This window comes from Rhinoderma darwinii, chromosome 5, assembly GCF_050947455.1.
Source record: "Rhinoderma darwinii isolate aRhiDar2 chromosome 5, aRhiDar2.hap1, whole genome shotgun sequence".
Classification (NCBI taxonomy): domain Eukaryota; kingdom Metazoa; phylum Chordata; class Amphibia; order Anura; family Rhinodermatidae; genus Rhinoderma; species Rhinoderma darwinii.
Window position 1 is genome coordinate 317730016 of NC_134691.1, and position 20145 is coordinate 317750160.

The 20145-nt window shown below is 41.2% G+C and overlaps 1 protein-coding gene across 1 annotated transcript in view; it reads right to left on the reverse strand.

The window, feature by feature from the left end:
• Nucleotides 1-20145, reverse strand: part of GAD2 (glutamate decarboxylase 2) — a 77787-nt gene that overhangs the window by 32298 nt on the left and 25344 nt on the right. The window contains exons 7-8 of the mRNA XM_075827527.1: nucleotides 11049-11161; nucleotides 4117-4232 (exon numbers count right to left, since the gene is read on the reverse strand). Coding sequence (XP_075683642.1) covers nucleotides 4117-4232; nucleotides 11049-11161 — 229 coding nt within the window. The remainder of the gene's footprint in view (nucleotides 1-4116; nucleotides 4233-11048; nucleotides 11162-20145) is intronic.

Consider the following 20145-nt stretch of genomic DNA (forward strand, 5'->3'; position numbering starts at 1 on the left):
AAGACAGAGGATAATTGCTTGCATGTAGACACTGATTACTCTCAACCCCGCAGAACCTCACGTGTGACTATAGACAAGGCTTAATGGCTTATGTAAATGGAGTACAGCGGTAGCAATTGAGGTCAGAAAAGTACTAAAATGCTTCAGTTCTGCAATTTTACATAAGAAGAACTCGTGATTACAAGTACTATTCACAGAGCTTGTTGAGTCACTCTCTTCTCCTAATGTTCTTTTCTAAGTGTCAACCTGTCTCTGTTTGATTACTGCGGGATAGCAGGGGAAAGTCTAATAAGTACTGTTTCCTTTGGTGTCCCGGTAAATGGTGAAGCCATAATAGAGAAAATTACGTCTATCAGACACATTAATATTCCAAATACAAGCTGAGATAAGACATAATGGCACGGTCTAGCCCACCCTCTACTTTTCTATGTCAATTCATTTTATCCGTGCCTTCCCTTATCACAAAATTCTTCTAAATTATATTTTCAATAACAGAATATTGAATTTACCAAAATAAAGCAAAATTACATTCTTAATCTTCAATTTAGAGACTTTATTTATTTTCGTGTTTTTAAAAAAAAATATTGGGGTATTTTGTTTCATGATAATGTGACATTCAGCAACACAATGTCTCATACTTGAGCTTGTTACAGGAGATTTTAAGACATGCCATTCTAAATCCATGGGCATTAATATGGAGTTTGTCCCCCTTTGCAGCTAAAACAGCATACACTTTTTTGGGAAGCCTTTCTACGAGATTTTGGAGTGTGTCTCTGGGAGTTTTTGCCCATTCGTCCAGAAGAGCATTTGTGAGGTTAGACATTGATTGTCGAGGGCCTGTCTCGCAAACTCAGTTGTAGTTCATCACAAAGGTGTTCGTTAAAGTTGATGTCAGGACTCTGCGCGGGCCAGTCAAGTTCTTCTGCACCAAACTCACCCAACCATGACTTCATGGACCTTGCTTTGGGCACTGGGGAAAAGAGCCGAACCCCAAACTGTTGAAGCTACAATGAAAAGGCTACTTTCTATTTGAATCACTTGGGTTAGCTGCTTGTTTTGAAAGGTTTATGTGAAAAATGATATTTTACTCCAAGAATACCGGTAGTTTACTCTCCTGACGTTTGTTTTAGTAAAACTACTTGCGTCCCCCATGAAATAAAAATAGTGGAGCATCTTTTTATAGAACTCTGCGTTATGCCATTCCTTTGTTATTCCTTCTGGAAATGTATGAATAAATTGTCAACGTGGTATTTCCATGCCCTTTGTCAATAGGTTGTGTCCCTAGACAGTATAGCACTGTCAGCACTTATTGGACAGTGTCACAGTGTGTTGGGACGCACTCAATTAACAAGGGGAATGGTAACGTCTAGTTGTCAACTTAGGACTCATACCCACTTCAGTTATTTTCTTCAGGGTGCTATCAGTTTTTTTTAGCAGATAGCACACTGACACATTCATTTCTATGGGGCCATGCACACTTACGTTGTTTTAATGGTTCCTTGCGTCCATTCCGTCAAAAGTAGTGCATGTCCTACTTTTGTTCCGTATCCGTCCTGCGCATTGCAGCCAATGGGTATGTCAAAACAATGGGCGGCACACGGAAGGTATCCGTGTGCCATCCGTTTTTCACACATCCAGGCGTACCAAAGTGCCCTGCATTCAACACACAAGATGGATTTTAATGGACCATTTAACCCGTTAGTGACCGGCCCATAGTGTTTTTACGTCGGTCACTAACGGGCCTTATTCCGATGCCATAGACTTTTTACGTCGCGGCATCGGAATAAGTAAACAGAGCAGGGAACTGTCAAATCTCCCTGCTCTCAGCTGCCAGAGGTAGCTGAGGGCTGAGAGTGTCCCTGCTCTGCCGGGTGAGATCGATATTAGCATCGATCTCACCCGTTTAAGCCCTCAGATGCGGTGCTCAATAGCGAGCACCGCATCTGAGTGGTTTTGGAAAGAGGGAGGGAGCTCCCTTTCATCTCACCGACACTCGGCGATCGTATCGCTCCCATGGCATCCGGGGGCCTAATAAAGGCCCCCAGGTCTGCCTGGAGCGAATGCCTGCTAGGTCATGCCGCAGGCATGACCTAGCAGATGCCGGTCCGTTTTACACGGACAGGCATAATACACTGCAATACAAAAGTATTGCAGTGTATTATAAATGCGATCGGACCATCGCATAGTGAAGTCCCCTAGTGGGACTAGTAAAAAAGTGAAAAAAAAAGTTTAATAAAGTTAATTTAAAAAAAATGTGAAAAAAAAATGAAAAACCCACATTTTCCCCTTACAAACTGCTTTACTATTAAAAAAACAAAATAAAGTAAAAAAGTTACACGTATTTGGTATCGCCGCGTCCGTTACGACCCCAACTATAAAGCTATTACATTACTTAACCCGCATGGTGAACGCCGTAAAAAAATTAAATAAAAAACGACTGAAAAATTGCTGTTTTCTGTGAAATTTCTTGTTAAAAAAACGTGATTAAAAAGTGATCAAAAAGTCGCATCTACTCCAAAATGGTATCAATAAAAACTACAAGTCTTCCCGCAAAAAAAAAGCCCTCATACAACCGCATCGGCGAAAAAATAAAAACGTTACGGCTCTTCAAATATGGAGACACAAAAACAAATAATTTTGAAAATTATACAAATTTGGTATCGTTGCAATCATAACAACCCACTGAATAAACTTATTGTGTTATTTATACCACACGGTAAACGGCGTAGATTTAGGACGCAAAAAAGTGTGGCGAAATTTCAGATTTTTTTCTATTCCCCTCCCCCAAAAAGTTAATAAAAGTTAATCAATAAATAATATGTCCCCCAAAATGGTGCTATTAAAAAATACAACTTGTCCCGCAAAAAACAAGACCTTATACAGCTATGTCGACGCAAAAATAAAAACGTTATAGCTCTTGGAATGCGACGATGGAAAAACGTAAAAAATAGCTTGGTCATTAACGTCTAAAATAGGCTGGTCATTAAGGGGTTAAAACAGTAGACAAACGGAAGCACAGCGTCCGTTTTAAACGGAACAACGGAACGGGTGCGGAGTGAGAATGGAAACCACACGGATGTCACAACGGACACACGGATCCGTATTAAACGGACGTGAAAATGGTGAAGGATGTGTGCATGAGGCCTAACTCATACATTATTAGTATAAATAGCTATGCAGAGTTCTAAGAAAAGCTCCAGAATTTTTATTTTATGACAAATGCATTTTTTAAAACAAAAACAGATAAGTGCAGAGAGCTGACATGTCCTTTTTAAGACTGAGGATTTCATCTTTCCCTCAATTTTTTTATTTCAATTTACAAATTAGTTTATGGTTGACAATTTATGTTTTTTATTTTTTTTTTAAAAAGCAAGAATATCTACTTAAAACTTTTATTATTAGGGTATGTTCACACGTAGTCAACAAAAACGTCTGAAAATCCAGAGCTGTTTTCAAGGGAAAACAGACCCTGCTTTTCTGACGTTTTTTTTACCAACTCGCATTTTTCGCGGCGATTTTCGTGCCGTTTTCGCGGCGTTTTTTACGTCCGTTTTTGGAGCTGTTTTCATTGGAGTCTATGAGAAAACAGCTCCAAAAACGTCCAAAGAAGTGTCCTGCACTTCTTTTGACGAGGCTGTATTTTTACGCGTCGTCGTTTGACAGCTGTCAAACGACGACGCGTAAATAACAGGTCGTCTGCACAGTACGTCGGCAAACCCATTCAAATGAATGGGCAGATGTTTGCCGACGTATTGTAGCCGTATTTTCAGATGTAAAACGAGGCATAATACGCCTCGTATACGTCTGAAATTTGGCCGTGTGAACATACCCTCACGCTGTTTTGGTCGGGTGGAAGGTACACACAATACCCAATTCAAAGCCATATAAGCAAATATGAAAGCCTTTCCGAGTCCAAATCTAATAATCAGAATATATCCCTCAATCAATAACATGTTTTAAAGAGATAAATGTTGCATAATGTATCTATAGCTCAAATGGACTGAAGGTTTTACATGTAAATTAACAAGTCTACATATTTTGTGTCGAATAAACGTAACCATTTTAGATTTAGATAAGAAAAGATTTAACAAAGATAATACCAATAAAGTGACATACGTGCTCTGATGTGAAGGCAACCAGTCTTGGGATTGCTGACATTCCTTTCTCTTTAACTTCTGGGAACATCTTGAAACGTGCAATCAACATAGCATACAAGTTAGATATGGCACCACCTGGAGTCCACAGTAATACAATGTTATGTTATTTTTCCATTGAATGATTAATACATTGTTCATCAAAGAGATGTTCAGGTACATACATAGTATTTGTCTCAAGAGAAAGCCTTGCACAGGGATATATAATAATGCCTGAAAAACATATCTCCCAAATATTCACTTCAACAATTAAGAATGTAAAGTTTAACAAAAAGCAAAATTAAAGGGATTCTCCAAGACTCAGACATTGATAACTATTCCTTAGTTTCGGCCATTTAGGTTTAATCAGTAGGGGTCCAACAAACAGGGCCCCCGCAGATCAGCATTATAAAGGGGCCACATATCCGCTTCATTGTTTACACAGGCACAAGGACTCATCCGTTAAGGCAGCTGAGTCTGGTACTGCACATCGTCCCATTTACTTTGTGTGCTCTAAGTCAAGGCTTCTCAATCGTTTTTTCTCCTGGGGCCTCACCATTGGTCCATGCCAAAATGTAAAAAAATGACCTCAATTATTCTAAAAATTCTCTCCTTAACCCAGTAAGACATTAAATTAAAAAAGCACAAAAGGAGTCAGCTATGTTACTAAAGCAGAGCAACCATAGAAAAGCCTGTGCAGCTTATAATCACTTCTGTCAAAACTGACACTCCTGGTGCACCTCACCAATAACTGGGAGGCGCATCAACATTGAGGTTCATCTCAGAGTTTGAGAAGCACAGCTCTAAGCCAATAAAGATGTCTGCATCTGCTTCTTCTTCCCCCATCACTTCCTCATACTCTTTCAGCAAAACACTGAGTGAGAAACTGAAGCTGCATCTTCCTCCTCTCCCTCTTTCTGAACTTTTAAAGAGATGTTAGAGGCACGAAAAAGGATACTAAAGGCTGCTTGAAGGTGAGAAAGAAGCCCCTTCCCCCTAAGGCTTCGTTCACATCTGCGTCGATGGCTCCATTGGGGGCCTCCGTCGCAGATCTGGCAGGGATTACCAGAGATTACCGGAGACAATAGCACAGCATGCTGCGTTACTGTGTCCGGTAAAATCAAGGGACACCTCGAACGGAAAGCCAACGGAACCTATTAAAGTCAATGGGTTCTGTTGGCAACCGGTGGTGTCTGTTGTGCAACGGAACCATTGGTTCCGTTATTCCCTTGTTCTGCTCCTCTGACAGAGCAGAATAACGGAATAGCACAACACAGGTGTAATCCCAGCCTGAGATATATTACAAGATTTCATATCTTCACATGTACTACTGATTTATGCAAACAAATATAACAAAAGATAATCATGTCTACCACAGAAAATGTATACAATAAACAGTTTACATGTATCAGATGGGGATTTGACATTTACCTTTTCCCTTTGTTAGGAGTAATAACTAAACAAAATAGTTTTAACCGTATGGATAACCACAGAAAACACATTGTTTTATCTGCTACATTGAGAAACACACCTCCGCTATAGTATATTACTCCTCTGTACATTCTCAGGGATTTTTTGTGCCTCCAAATTCTCTGCTTTTAGACATATTAATGATCACTGACAAATCTGTCCATAATATCCATAACAGCATGGTAGCAAGTTTATCTACTTACACTAGACCCCACCTACATTATTCTGTTGTAATAAATTTATGAAAAGCAAAAACATTTTGATGGAGGAATAATGGGTTGTCGGGAGTTCCCTAGAATTTTCAGGAGAGCCCTAGTAGCTCAATGGGGAGCTTTATCACTGGTCATATTGTAAATGTCCTTCATGTTTTCCAATACTAATTGTGGCCCAAATATATTGGGTTGCACAAATGGCACATCCTTGAGTCAAGAGATAGTGAAGAATCAGGTGTCAGTAAATCACAAGCACCATTTGGCTGGGTTCACACGACCATGTTACGTCCGTAATGTACGGAACGTATTTCGGCCGGAAGACCCGGACCGAACACAGTGCAGTGGGCCGGGCTCCTAGCATCATAGTTATGTACGATGCTAGGAGACCCTGCTTCTCTGCAGGACAACTGTCTCGTACTGTAATCATGATTACAGTACGGGACAGTAGTTCCACGCAGAGGCAGGGACTCCTAGCAGCGTACATCACTATGATGCTAGGAGCCCGGCTCCCTGCAGTGTGTTCGGTCTGGGTCTTCCGGCCGAAATACGTTCCGTACATTACGGACGTAACATGGTCGTGTGAACCCAGCCTCAGAGTGATGCAGATTCACCATCAATTCAGTGCAGTTGTATTGTGTAGATATTAAAGGGGTTTTTCAGTAACACAAAATTGATGACCTGTCCTTAGGATAGGCTATCAATATCTGATCGGTGGCGGTCCGCATCTTGGCACCCCCGCCGATCAGCTCTTTTGATGCGGCCACAGCGCTCTTGCAAGTGATGCATCCCCTTCATTCCTGTCACTGCTGCGTACTGTGAATCGCTGACACACTTGTAGCGGCGGTTCACAGTATTACGGACTTCCCTTATTCTCTAAAATGGGAGAAGGCTGTAATATTGTGAACGGTTGCTACAAGTGTATCGGAAATTTACAGTATAGAACAGTTAAGGCATGAAGGGGAAGCAGCACTGCTGCCCCTCCAAAACAGTTGATCGGAGGGAGTGCTGTGAGTTCGACTCCCACAGATCAGATTCATCAATTTTTTCTCACAGCAAAACCCCTTTCAGTTGCCAACATTAATGCCGCCGCCACCACATCAACTAATTTGTAGGAGCTACAAGACGCCAATTTTTATACGAGACATATAGTAGACAAAGTTTTATCTATTGTTAACCCTTTGTCTGCATGTTAGGCACATTTAAAAGGAAAAATACACTGTATAGAGATGAGATGTGTTGTAGTAACCAATTGTGTGTGAAATATATGCAATAACCCAATAGAATTTATGTCATATGGCTTTCATGTTTTGCCTCATTTATTTCCAAATGATGTGTACATGTCATTAATTCTCCTGCCTTTTTTTCATGCTGCTCTCATGTCTGCACATTATGTGTTTTTTATAGTATTATTAATAACGTGCAAAACATAAATTTACAGCAACCTACGACCACCGTTCACATATACATGTGGCTTTCAGATTGTTTCAATAAGGGGCCCACCAAGTCTGGAGCTCTGCTACTTGGAGCATGCAAACAATGGAAGCCCTACAAATAAATAGTTAAACCCAGTATAAAGCCGCAGTCAAACATAATAAATGATTATGCATATATACAGGGCTGGATTCACCTATAGGCAAAATATACCAGTGCCTACCAGCAGCTCTGGGACAAAGGTGTCTCCTGAACCATGTAAACAATGAAGAGGCAGCGGCGCTGACATGAGTGCCGAAGCCCCTTCAAACATCTGGGTGCAGACAGTCAAACCCCCACCGATCTAATATTGATGGCATATGCTAAGGACAGGTCATCAATTCTAATACGTCCCTGGGGGCGGCCATATTGGAGACACACGCTTCCTTCCTGTTTTGTCTGTAGAGATAGCGCAGCAGGGTGTGTGTGCTTTATGGCAACTGCAATGAGTGAGGGTCAATTGAGAGAGAAATGTCATAGATTATTGCAGGAAAGTTGCATACAGAGTCTTTTCTGTGTATAGTGTTACTACCTTATCTAGATCTTCAGAAGTACAATCGAGCTGTCAATAAATCACACGCCTGATAATGAGATGACTGCTCTTATTTATATACTGTAGCAAAGATGTCAGGTGAGCTACAGAAAGCAGGAAGTGTCAGCCTATTGTGTCTACTCTAGGGGCCAAAACTGTAATATTTCAAGTTAAAAAAAAATTATGTGGACAGTAATAAAACAAAACATAAAAAAAAACCACCGCCAACATTTAAAAAAATAAAAACTATTTTAGAATAAAAATCTGATCAAATAATATGTTCTTTCCTGACGCTACATTCCCTTTTAAGTTTTGCAATTTATATACCATTCAATCCCTGGAAATATTTTTTTTTTGTACACTTTTCACTAATGATTCCATAGCATCTCTGGGAAAATCAGGTTGATACTGACTTTTTATCCAGGCTGGAGAGGCTAACAGGATAAACTCAGCTCTTTTTAATACTCAGCCACACGTTGCTGGTGGGGATATGGAAGTGCCTACCCCTGACAAATAGAGCTTGATTGTATGGCCATATTGAGTATCCTAAAGGCAGACATATTTAAATTGTTGTAATTGCCGCACAGTTGATATTCTGAGGAACTCTCTGGGATACAGATGAGTGAGCAGTGAAGTTGACAGGGGGTATCCTCAGGATATCATCTGCCTACGTCGGAGAGCAACATTTTACAGCGTCATGTATGGAAACTGCTCACAGGGAAATAATTAGTGATGGGAAAAAGTATTTCAGAAAATTAGTTCATGCAAAGCACTCAGTAAGGATATGTTAAGCTAGCCCGAAAGGCAAAATATAATGTACAGAAGAAAGCTGTACTTCTAATTGTAGAATACATATAAAAATAAAATGGCTACACTAAGAGGGACTGGTTTGAACAGGAATTACAGATAAGTATTTAACTGGGTTGTCCACTTTTTACAATTCCTTTTAGTTATAAGGGTTCCCTAAGAATGCTACTGGCACCCCCAACGATCTGTAATAATCTGCCGGGGAGCATGTCAGTAAGCGTTCAATTCTCCTGCAGCACCGCCACAGGACAAATTAAGCATTACATGGTGACTATTAAAATTAGTGAGCTGTCTTTGGAATGTATGAACATGCTGTGTCTTCCAGAGATAGAGAGTGTGAAAGAGTGAGAGAGAGAGAGAGAGAGAGAGAGAGTGAGAGAGAGAGAGAGAGAGAGAGAGGGAGAGAGAGAGAGAGAATGAGAGAGAAAAAGAGAGAGAGAGATAGAGAGAGGGAGTGAAAGAGAGAGAGTGTGAGAGAGAGAGAGAGAGAGAGAGAGAAAGAGAGAGATAGAGAGAGGGAGTGAAAGAGAGAGAGTGAGAGTGAGAGAGAGAGAGAGAGTGAAACAGAGAGAGAGAGAGAGAGTGAGAGAGAGAGAGAAAAAGAGAGAGAGATAGAGAGAGGGAGTGAAAGAGAGAGAGTGTGAGAGAGAGAGTGAAACAGAGAGAGAGAGAGAGAGAGAGAGTGAGCGACGCTCTTTGAAACTACTCTATGTACCACCTAATTGATGAGAAAAAAAGACAACATGGTCCATCTAACCTGCCCTTATATTAATGCCTTCAAAAGAAAATAATATAAGGGCAGACCAGATGGACCAAGTAGTCTTTTTCTGTTGTCAATCTTCTATGTTTCTATGGAGGTTTCAAAAGTGTGACCCTCCTTCTATGACCTCAGAATGCTATAATAGTGTATTTGAAAATGGGTTTTAGAAACCAGAAACACCTTTTAAATGTCTCTTATAAGTAATATGAGTAGTCATTGATATCAAATTGTTCATAATACAGACTATGGGTGTTCACTTTGTGCAAAAAGGTAGTCCCAAATATTTACTTATAGATATGCTGCATATTCATATTTGAACTTTGCGTTAAATTCACGAAAATATAGTGGGATCACTTCCATTTGCTGCATGAGCGACCATTACCTACTACATGGGGAATTAAAATTGTTTGAAAATTTCCCCCTTATCAGTCAACATACAAATTTTTCGATTACAGACTGTTGGAAACTGCAATTTGTAATTTACTGACTAATAGGGAAAGTAAGTAGATCTAAAATGCTTCCTCAGGAGTGATTCTGGTAATATAATTTTATTAGTAAATTGCCAGAGGCGCCACTTGAAGCCCCAATGCAAAATCTGTAACACCCTCCAATGCAAAAAAGTAAAAAAATGGATTAGATGTGTATAGTAAAAATGTATCACATGTTCATTATGTTAGATTTAATAAAGTTTTTTTGTGGAAAGAATATGTGAACTATTATAGATATATTGCATATGGCATGACATGTATTTATAATACTAACATACTAATAGTGGTCTATGATAAGAAAAAAGCATCTGATTTTCTTCTTCAGAACCAGCACCTCTTGTATTCATGGGTTGACATTACAACTCAACTCAGCCATTAGAATAGGGCTGAGCAGCAATACCAAGCACAACCAATTGGACAAGGGTGGCGCTCTTTTTTTTTTTTTTTAAACTACACTTTTTTCTCATTTTAGACAAACCCTTAAATAGCATTGACTTTGAATGGTTTTTCAATGGCTTAAGTGATGTTATTACACTGCATCAAGTTATCAGAGTCAAGATAAGGATTACTACATCTATATATCAAGGTCATATTTCTAGCAATGTCTATGGCTCAGATCTTAGGTTAGATAACCATCATTTTTTTTTATAGATTGAATTTACAGGTAAAGCTTCTGTAATTTATTGATTTGGTATTGAGTCTCGAGAGCCTGAGAACAAAAAGGCAATAAAAGATAAATTATTTCTAAAAAACACAAATAAAAATATTGAACCGGTCCTGTCCCCCCAAAAAATGACTAGTGCTTCTAATCTCTCCACTACAACTGATTAGCATGTCCTATGAGTTTTCCTTTAATACTATATAACTATTGTATTTTGTACTGAAATTTTTACAAATTCTATTTGTGTGTTAGAAGTAGGAGCATTTAGAACTGCAAGGCAAATGTCTCATCTGATTATCCTTCCTACAGAGCACAATTTATGCTCATGGTAATGTGGAGTTTGCTTTGAGGGCTTTATACATCTTTCTAAATTAAATTCATAGACTGTCAGGAGTTATGTTTAAAATAGAACTCCATTACGTTGATGCTCTAGATAAAAGCACCGGAAATATAGTTGCAGATTAAAATAAATTACTAGAGATATTATTTTAGGCTTTTAGATGATGATAATGTACCTGGAGAAAATATTCCATCACCACTTCCTCCAGGCCACCCAATCATTTCTCTCATCTTCTTTAAGGTGACATATTCTAACAATACAAATACGGGTGCAATTTCATACGTGAACCTAGAAAAAAAAGAAAAATAATATTACAAATTGATATCCAAATATAAATGCAATGAATAAAATAAAGAATCACATTTACGTTCATATTAGAACAAAAATAGTTAGGACAATGATAAAAAAAAAATATTGAACTTTTTTAATGTATTTTTTAATTTTTTTTTGTAAGGCTGGGTTCACACACCCTATTTACGGACGTAATTCGGGCATTTTAACCTCGAATTACGTCCAAAAATATGGCTCCAATGCGCCCGCAAACATCTGCCCATTCATTTGAATGGGCTTTACGATGTTCTGTGCCGACGGTCATTTTATTTACGCGCCGCTGTCAAAAGACGGCGCATAAAAAAGACGCCCGCGTCAAAGAAGTGCCTGTCACTTCTTGGGCCGTAATTGGAGCCGTTTTCCATTGACTCCATAGAAAAACAGCTCCAATTACGTCCGTAATGGACGCTGCAAAAAACGCCTGCACTTGCCTTTACGTCTGAAATTCCGGAGCTGTTTTCTCCTGAAAATAGATCCATAATTTCAGGCGTATCGGACGTGTATGTGTGAACATACCCTTACAATTAAACCACAGTAACATCTACACATTTTATATTAGATATCATTTCAAAAGAATATTATAGTAAAGTACATGATTATCCTATTACGCCCCTGAGTATAGTTTACCAATAACCCTTCTCCTATTAATAAAACCATATAATTAGAATGGGACAGCAACATGATGCTCCGAATCCAAGCATTGTGAAGTGGTGGTAATGATCTTTGTCTGACCTATTGGAAAGGTTGTCCTAACGTATTAGGAATAGGATGTTTGACAAGGAAGAGTAGTCCAGATTGATCAGAAAAATTCTCATTTGTATCGCCACCACCATCATAGAGGATAACCGTAGTAAATAAGTCGGATGGGCTCTTTGTGGAACTTGACAATTTAGCAAATACTAATGTTAAATATTATACAGCTCTATCCCCATGATAGGACACGTGAAGCTGTTAGCTGTTTTCTTTTTAATCGCTTTTTTTCTTAGGGCTCATTCAGATGAGCGCGTTCCTTGCCCGTGTGCTGTGCGTTGAAATAACTGACAACACACAGACCCATTCATTTCAATGGGGCTATTCAGACATGTGTGAGTTTTTACGTAGTGATTGTCCGTTGCGTGAAACTCACTGCATGTCCTATATTGGTGCCTTTTTGTGCGCCTAGATCCCCATTGAAGTCTATGGGTGCGTAAAAACCACGGACGGCACACAAACTCACATCCGCGTCTGTCCGTGTTTTACGCATCAGTTACTAAGAGAAGCAGAGCAATTAATTAAAAAAAAAAGGGCTTGCATGGATGTGAAAAACGCATGTCACACACAAAACACACTGATGTCACACGGACATAAATATGTAGAAAAATGCTGCGTTTTTCTACGCGCACAAATCAGAAACGCTTGTCTGAATGTAGCCTTACGGCTCGTCCACACGCTGAGGGATTGCCGCGTTTTTACCGGACTGAATTGTCAGACAGAAAAAATGCAACAGAATACAGTAGCAGCATAGTGGATGAGATTTAACAAATCTCATCCACACGCTGCGTAAAAATTCAGAGCAGAAATTGACCTGCGGTGCATATTTTTCAGACCGCAGCCTGTCAATTCCTGCTGCGGAAAGTGGCCAGAATTGCTGTGTTTTTCAGAGGAGATGTCACCATCTCCTCACATTGTAAAAAACACAGCAAAATACGCACCATTTTCTTCCGTAAAAACCGCAGGAAATGGTGCGTTTTTGCCGAAGCGGAATGTCTACGTTTTTCAATGGAATTGCTGCAGTTCCGTTGTGTGTGGACAAGCCCTTATTCTCTCAACACAATGATGTTTTTTTTCATACTTCCGTTTCAAACATTATTTATTTTCTAACATACAGTATATAAATCCTTTTTTGGGCTGATGGAAAATAATTTTTGTCTTCCCTAAAGATATTTGCAACAAACACATTAAGGCATCATTTACACGAGCGTAATATACGCACGTGCGACGCGCGTGCTTTTCACGCGTGTCGTACGCACCTATATTAGTCTATGGGGCAGTGCAGACAGTGCGTGAATTTTGCGCAGCGCGAGTGCGTTGCGTAAAACTCACGACATGTCCTTTCTTTGTGCGCTGTTCGTGCATCACGCACCCATTGAAGTCAATGGGTGCGTGAAAACCACGCATGCAGCACGGAAGCACTTCCGTGCGAATTGCGTGATTCGCGCAACAGCTGTCAAACTCTGAATGTAAACAGAAAAGCACCACGTGCTTTTCTGTTTACAAACATCCAAACGGAGTGTCATAATGATGGCGGCTGCGAGAAAATCACGCAGCTGCGCATCATACGCTGCTGACACACGGAGCTGTTAAGTACCTTTTGCGCATGCAAAACGCCGCTTTTTTTGCGTGCGCAAAACGCACACGCTCGTGTAAATCAGGCCTTAGACCGATCTATAGTTAAGATAAAGAGATAATATACTTGTCTATTGCAATGGTTCCCAGCAAGATTTGAATTTTAATGAAATCGAACTTCTGTTTTCACATCTGAGCAAAAAATTGTTTTTTTTAGACTTCATTGTTGTCAAAAGTGAAGATGGTTCAGTAACTACTACAGTATTTATAGTAAACTAATGTCCACAAAGAACTTGTTGTCTTGGATGATCTATCATCCCATAGAAGAGAATAACCAATGACCAGTATGTCAGTCTACAATGAATTTGGGCATGCAAGTGAAAGTTTTTTTAAAATAGGTACGTGAAATGCAACTATTTACATAGCATTAGCATAACCCTACAACAAAGACTTAGGGCACATTCAGACATGGTGGAATTTTCTCCGATGCAAATGTTGCTGCAGATTCGTTGCGAATTTGCAGCAACATTTTCATATTTGACAGGTAATTCAGACGTTGCAGAAAAGACAGCGAACTTGCCGCAGATTTCAGCCTTTGCATTGCAAAGGCTGAAATCCGCCGTGAAATTCCGCTGCTTCTCCACAACAGACAGTGCACGCTGCGGAGTGAAAATTCTGCACCGCAGCCTAAATACTGCACAGTTATTTTCCACAACATCTGAACAAAGTTACCTAAAAAGGTATAGCAAACAATGGAAAAACCGGCTGCTGCTTGTTTCCACTGCGGACTGTCCGCAGCGGAATTCAACAGCAATTCTGCCACGTCTGAAAGTGCCCTTAGAACCACAATACCAAAGCTTATCGACACCATAACCATGTACGCTACAAGAACAACCGATGAGGGAAGTAGTGAACTGTGATTGTAAGTCAGAAGAGGAATATTCAGAAAACATTGGGGGTTCCTCAGATTGGATCTAGATAATCAGGAAACTATACAGGGGTGTAACTAAAATCTGTGCAGTGGTTGAAGTTGCCCTCCTCGTCCCAGGGCCTGAGGGGCCCAACAGCAACTTTGCCACACAAGGGAATACCGGTGTTTATTTACCGTACCGTGACATCCCTTTTGATCATGACATGATGACATCACTGTGTGCATTTTCTTATATTATAATGATGTATTTATTATCCTTGTGCTTTGACATCACTGTAGCCCTTAACCATTAGCTGGGACATCACTATGTTTGTTATTCCTGTTCTGTGACATCATTGTGTTAATTATGTATGCTCTGTTACATCATTGTGACTATTATTCTTGTGCTGTTACTTCCATTTGACCATTGCACCTGTACTGTGACATAACTTTGCAGAGATATTGTGAATTATTACTATATTTATAATACCTTAACTATAACATCACTGTTTAATATACTTGTATTGTGACATCTCTGTTCTTGTTTATTTCTTGTACTGTGACATAACCAGGACCGGCCTTAGGATAGATGGCTCCCCGTGCGCCCCACCCCATCATAAAAAAATGGCCCATAAAAAAAGTATAATGCCCCCCACAGTATAATGCCCTTTATAGTGCCCTAACACAGTATAATGCCCCTTTAGTGCCCCCATACAGTATAATAATAATAATAATATTTAATAATATAATATATTATAACCCCTTAAAGCACACGGAATTTTGTCCTCTAATTGTGCCTACACAGTATTATGCCCCCTAAGTGCCACACACAATATATTTCCCCCTGTAGTACCCCTACACAGTATAATGTCCGTTTAGTGGCCCCCACACTGTATAATGCCCCCCTCGCCTGGCTGCCACACACTGCCCCCCCTTGTAGATAGTGCCTCTGTATATTGTGCCATACAGCCTTCCTCTAGACAGTGCCATAATCCCCCACCTTCTCCTTGTACATCGTGCCATACAGCCCCCCACCTCCCCCTTGTAGGCAGTGCCCCCGAACAAAAAAAATTGTACTCACCTAGGCCCCGTTCCCACGTTGAACTGAGCTGCTCCACGACGGGATCTTTGCATAGGCCGGCGTGATCTTGTAGCCTAGTACAGTTTCCCAACCTTTTTGGACTCGAGACACCACTGGAAAAATAAAATTTCCTCAGGGCCCCTACCAAAAATTGTGTGGCGAAAGTTAGAAAATAAAAACAAGCACTACACTCGTAGGGTATGTTCACACAGTGTTTTTTTTAAGGCATAAAAATCTGCCTCAAAATTCCTTCTTTTGAAGCAGATTTTGAGTTGACAGCATTGTTTGACCTTTTTATTTTTTTGCTTTTTTTTGATGCAGTTGAAGCTAATGCAAAAGACGCCGGCAAAACAGCACCAAACGAGCGCCGCAGGTATTTTCTGCCTCCTATTAATTTCAATTGGCGGTCAGCGGTGGAAACCCCTTGAAGACTATCAACCCCCCACTCACAGTAAAATGACCATCAGCCCCCCCACTCACAGTAAAATGACCATCAGCTCAGCACTCACAGTATAATGACCATCAGCCCCCCACTCACAGTATAATGACCATCAGCCCCCCACTCACAGTATAATGACCATCAGCCCCCGACTCACAGTATAATGACCATCAGCCCCCCACTCACAGTATAATGACCATCAGCCCCCCACTCACAGTATAATGACCATCAGCCCAGCACTCACAGTATAATGACCATCAGCCCCCCAGTCACAGTAAAATGACCATCAGTCCAACACTCACAGATTCCCCCTGTAGATAGTGCCACACAGGCACCTTGTAGGTAGTGCCACACAGCTCCCTGTAGATAGTGCCACACAGCCCCTTGTAGGTAGTGCCACACAGTCCCCAGTAGGTAGTGCCACACAGCCCACTGTAGGTAGTGCCACACAACCCCCTTGTAGGTAGTGCCACACAACCCCCTTGTAGGTAGTGCCACGCAGCCCCCTTGTAGGTAGTGCCACACAGCCCACTGTAGGCAATGCCACACAGCCCACTTGTAGGTAGTGCCACACAGCATCCTAAAGGTAGTGCCACACATTCCCCTGGTAGGTAGTGCCACACAGCCCCCTTGTAGGTAGTGCCACACAGCCTCATTGTAGGTAGTGCCACACAGTCCCCTTGTAGGTAGTACCACACAGCCCACAGCCCTCTTGTAAATAGCACAACCCTTGCTGTAGGTAGCACCACTGTAGCTCCCTGAAGGAGCGGAATCCCCCTGTGGCCGGGAATACTGCTCCTCGAGCGCTCCGCTCGATGTCTCTGTCCTTATATGGTCAGTGACATCAGGGGCAACTCCTGAAGCGGAATCCCTGTCCACAGCATTGCCATCGCTGTGACCGGGGATTCCACTCCAGGAGAAGCCCCTGTCGTTTGTGTCCATTTATGGACAGTGATGTCAAGGGCTTCTCCTGGAGTGGAATCCCCGGTTACAGAGTTTACGGGGACTCCGCTTCAGGAGCTGCCCCTGATGTCACTGTCCATATATGGACAGAGACATCAAGCGCTCCGTCCCGTGTGGCCTGGGATTCCGCTCCTTCAGGGAGCTACAGTGGCGCTAGTAGATAGCAGAGCAGGGAGATACCTCCCTGCTCTGCTATAGTGGCATCGCTACCGGTGCCGCTGGCCATGGGGGGGCGTTCCGATGGGCAGCACGGGCGCCTTCATGCCCGGTGTCACCACTAGCTATGGTTGCTACAGTGGTAGCGACGCCACTGAGTGAAGAAGCACCCGGGCGGAAAGGCGGCTGCCGAGTCGCCGGGCCCTTCTGAAACAAACAGGGGAAGGGAGCCAGCGCAGCGCCCTCTTCCAGCTGCTAGAGTGATAAGCCCTGTGCAATATTGATGTGTATTACCACTATGATTATTATACCCGTATTGTGACATCACTGTGTTTATTATCCCTGTAGTGGGATTTCAATGTGAACATTATCCAGGTTCTGTGTAGTGACATCACTGTCTGTTTTTCCTGGGGCATACATATATGAGGTATAGAGGTTACAGTTGCATCTGTGAACAATTGCCTGAGGTGGCCCAATGGTCCCGATACCAAATAAGAGAATAGGAGTATTGTAAATTGCAATTATAATGTTGGGGGCCCTGTTACAGATTTTGCATTATGGTACAGTAATGTGAGGTAATGTGAAGATACACCTCTGCTTTGGAAAATGTCAATTGTTTTATTGGTGAGGCAAAAAACTCAAAAACTGTATAGTACTGTACCTGTTCCGATAGCAACATCACTTTGCTAAAATCCTGAAAGTAAGAATAGTTTTTTATGGCAATATGTAAAAAGTAATTTTTCAGAATATATCTCAGCACACCTTATATACATAGAGAATACTATATTAAAACAAGGTATCTCTGTGCATTGAGCTGCACAGCAAGAAAGCTGTATAGTAATGTTTTCCTATGAGACAGCTCAGTCATGCATGTTAATATTAATCTCCATAACATTCACCCTAATTACAGAAATCTCCTTTGTTGGTGCCATGATACACTAACGCAAACATGTGTTGTGAAGATCAGACTTTGATAGATTTCTGTTCTTTATATAGAACAGGTCACCCACTCACACCTGATTGTCATCCTATTAATTGAAGACACCTGACTCTAATTTCACCTTCGAATTATCGGCTAATCCTAAAGGTTCACATACTTTTGACAATCACAGATATGTTATATTGGATCATTTTACTCAATAAATAAGTGACCATTTGTTTGATTTGGTTCTCCTTATCTCCTTTTAGGACTTTATGCATAAATATAGAATATTCTGACAGGTTCACAAACTTTCAAGAAACACTGTATATTTTATTAGATTATTTTTTCAAAAATCAGAAGTCTCTACTCATGACACACAATACCGAATACTGCAAGAATCATCAATGTTGAGTCTTAAGAAGAATCATCAATATTGACTCATTTACCATTGAAGTCAATGGTAAATGGAAGAAGAACTGAACAACAGTAGCAGATTACCATAAGGGGTTTATGGGAGGCCAACCAGGTCCTAGGCTTCCGAGGCTGATGGCTGCCCAAAGAGTATGTAGGACCCGCAAAAGGACCTGGAGACATAAGGTCTCATGATTATGTGTTCAGGGCTTGTTACTGTTGAAAGCGCTGAAAACATAAGGTTATATGACCACGTGAGCTGGTTCTGAAGCCAGAGAGTAGAGCAGTAAGGCTCCACAGATAAGAGCATAAGCTGCTATGTAAGTGTATTGGGTCTGTACTGGTTTAGGGAGTCTTTATTTAGGGGGTCTGGTCTGGAGTATTTTTTTAGTTTAGGGTGCCTGTTCTAAGGTCTGTATTTGGTTTTAAGGGGTTCTGCTCTGGGGACTGTAATAGTTTAAGAAGTCAGGGCTCCATATTTATTCTAGGGTCTGGTGTGTGGTCTCAATTTATTTAGGGGTCTGGTCTGTGGTCTGCACTAATTGAGGTGGTCTGGTCTGAGGTCTGTATTTGATTATGTGGTCTAATTTGGGGGTCTGAATTAATGTAGGGTTCTGGGTTCAGAATTTATATATTGGTCAGGTCTGGGGTCTGAATTTATTTGTATTGCTACAGAGGCTGGGGATGGCAACAGAAGCAAGGTAACAAAGATATCTGGGCAGTAGCCCCTTCAGATGTCAGGAGATGTCGCCATGGCGGTCTTGGCCAGATGGAGAAGAAAAGGAAAGAGAACATCTACAATCAGAGAAGATGTCACCTGTGAGTCATAGAATTTATAAAAGAGCGGTCACCTCTCCTGACATGTCTGTTATAGTAAATCTTTATATTCCACCAAAAGTCTATGCATAGCCCAAAAATAATAGACAACTTGGTGTTACTATTCCTCTTGTCAGAACGATGCGTCCCTTGACAAGGGGAATGATAACACCTAGTTGTCAATGTTTGCACAGAATTGTGGTGTTGGCTATAGACACAGCATGTCAGGGTGGTGTTGGAGAAGGTAAGCCCAAATTTGGGGTAAAGCCCAGAGATTATGGTCTACTTAATCCGTCATTGACAGTGACTATGTGTGGTGGCTGATGGGGTAGCATGCAAAGAATTGAAGGACACAGGCTTCTCAAGCACAGTATAAGGGGTCACTGACAATACAGCAAGCACAGAATTGTAACAGCAGATACAGTATTAGGGAGCAGTATTGTGGGTAACAGCGAGCTAGCACTGTCAAAGGGGCAGCAGACATATATCACAAACTCCACATGCTCCAATGTTTAAAAAGGTAAATATAATTTGAGCTTTGCTATCTCATGAGTGATATTAGTGGGGCATCTCATTAACTGGCAACGAGAGCAATCTGACTGCTCAGTGTTGGGAAATGTGACAATGGGCTGCACAAGCCCAATATTGTCTGACAGAGATAGGAGAGGGGGAGAAAAAAAGGGGCAGAGCTGAGAAGTGCACACCGAGGTACACACTTTTGGGCACCCTGCATCACCTGAATCAAGCCCCTTGGGGTCTGTTATGATCATTTATGCAGTGGCATACGTAGAAGAGAGAGGGCCCATAGCAAAATATACCCTGCATTATGGTGAAGGGTTTTACCACCAAGGACAGAACGGCCTAGTGCTTGTTTCCCTCCATGCACTTTTCAGGGCCAATTCCCCAACCCCTTGCTTAC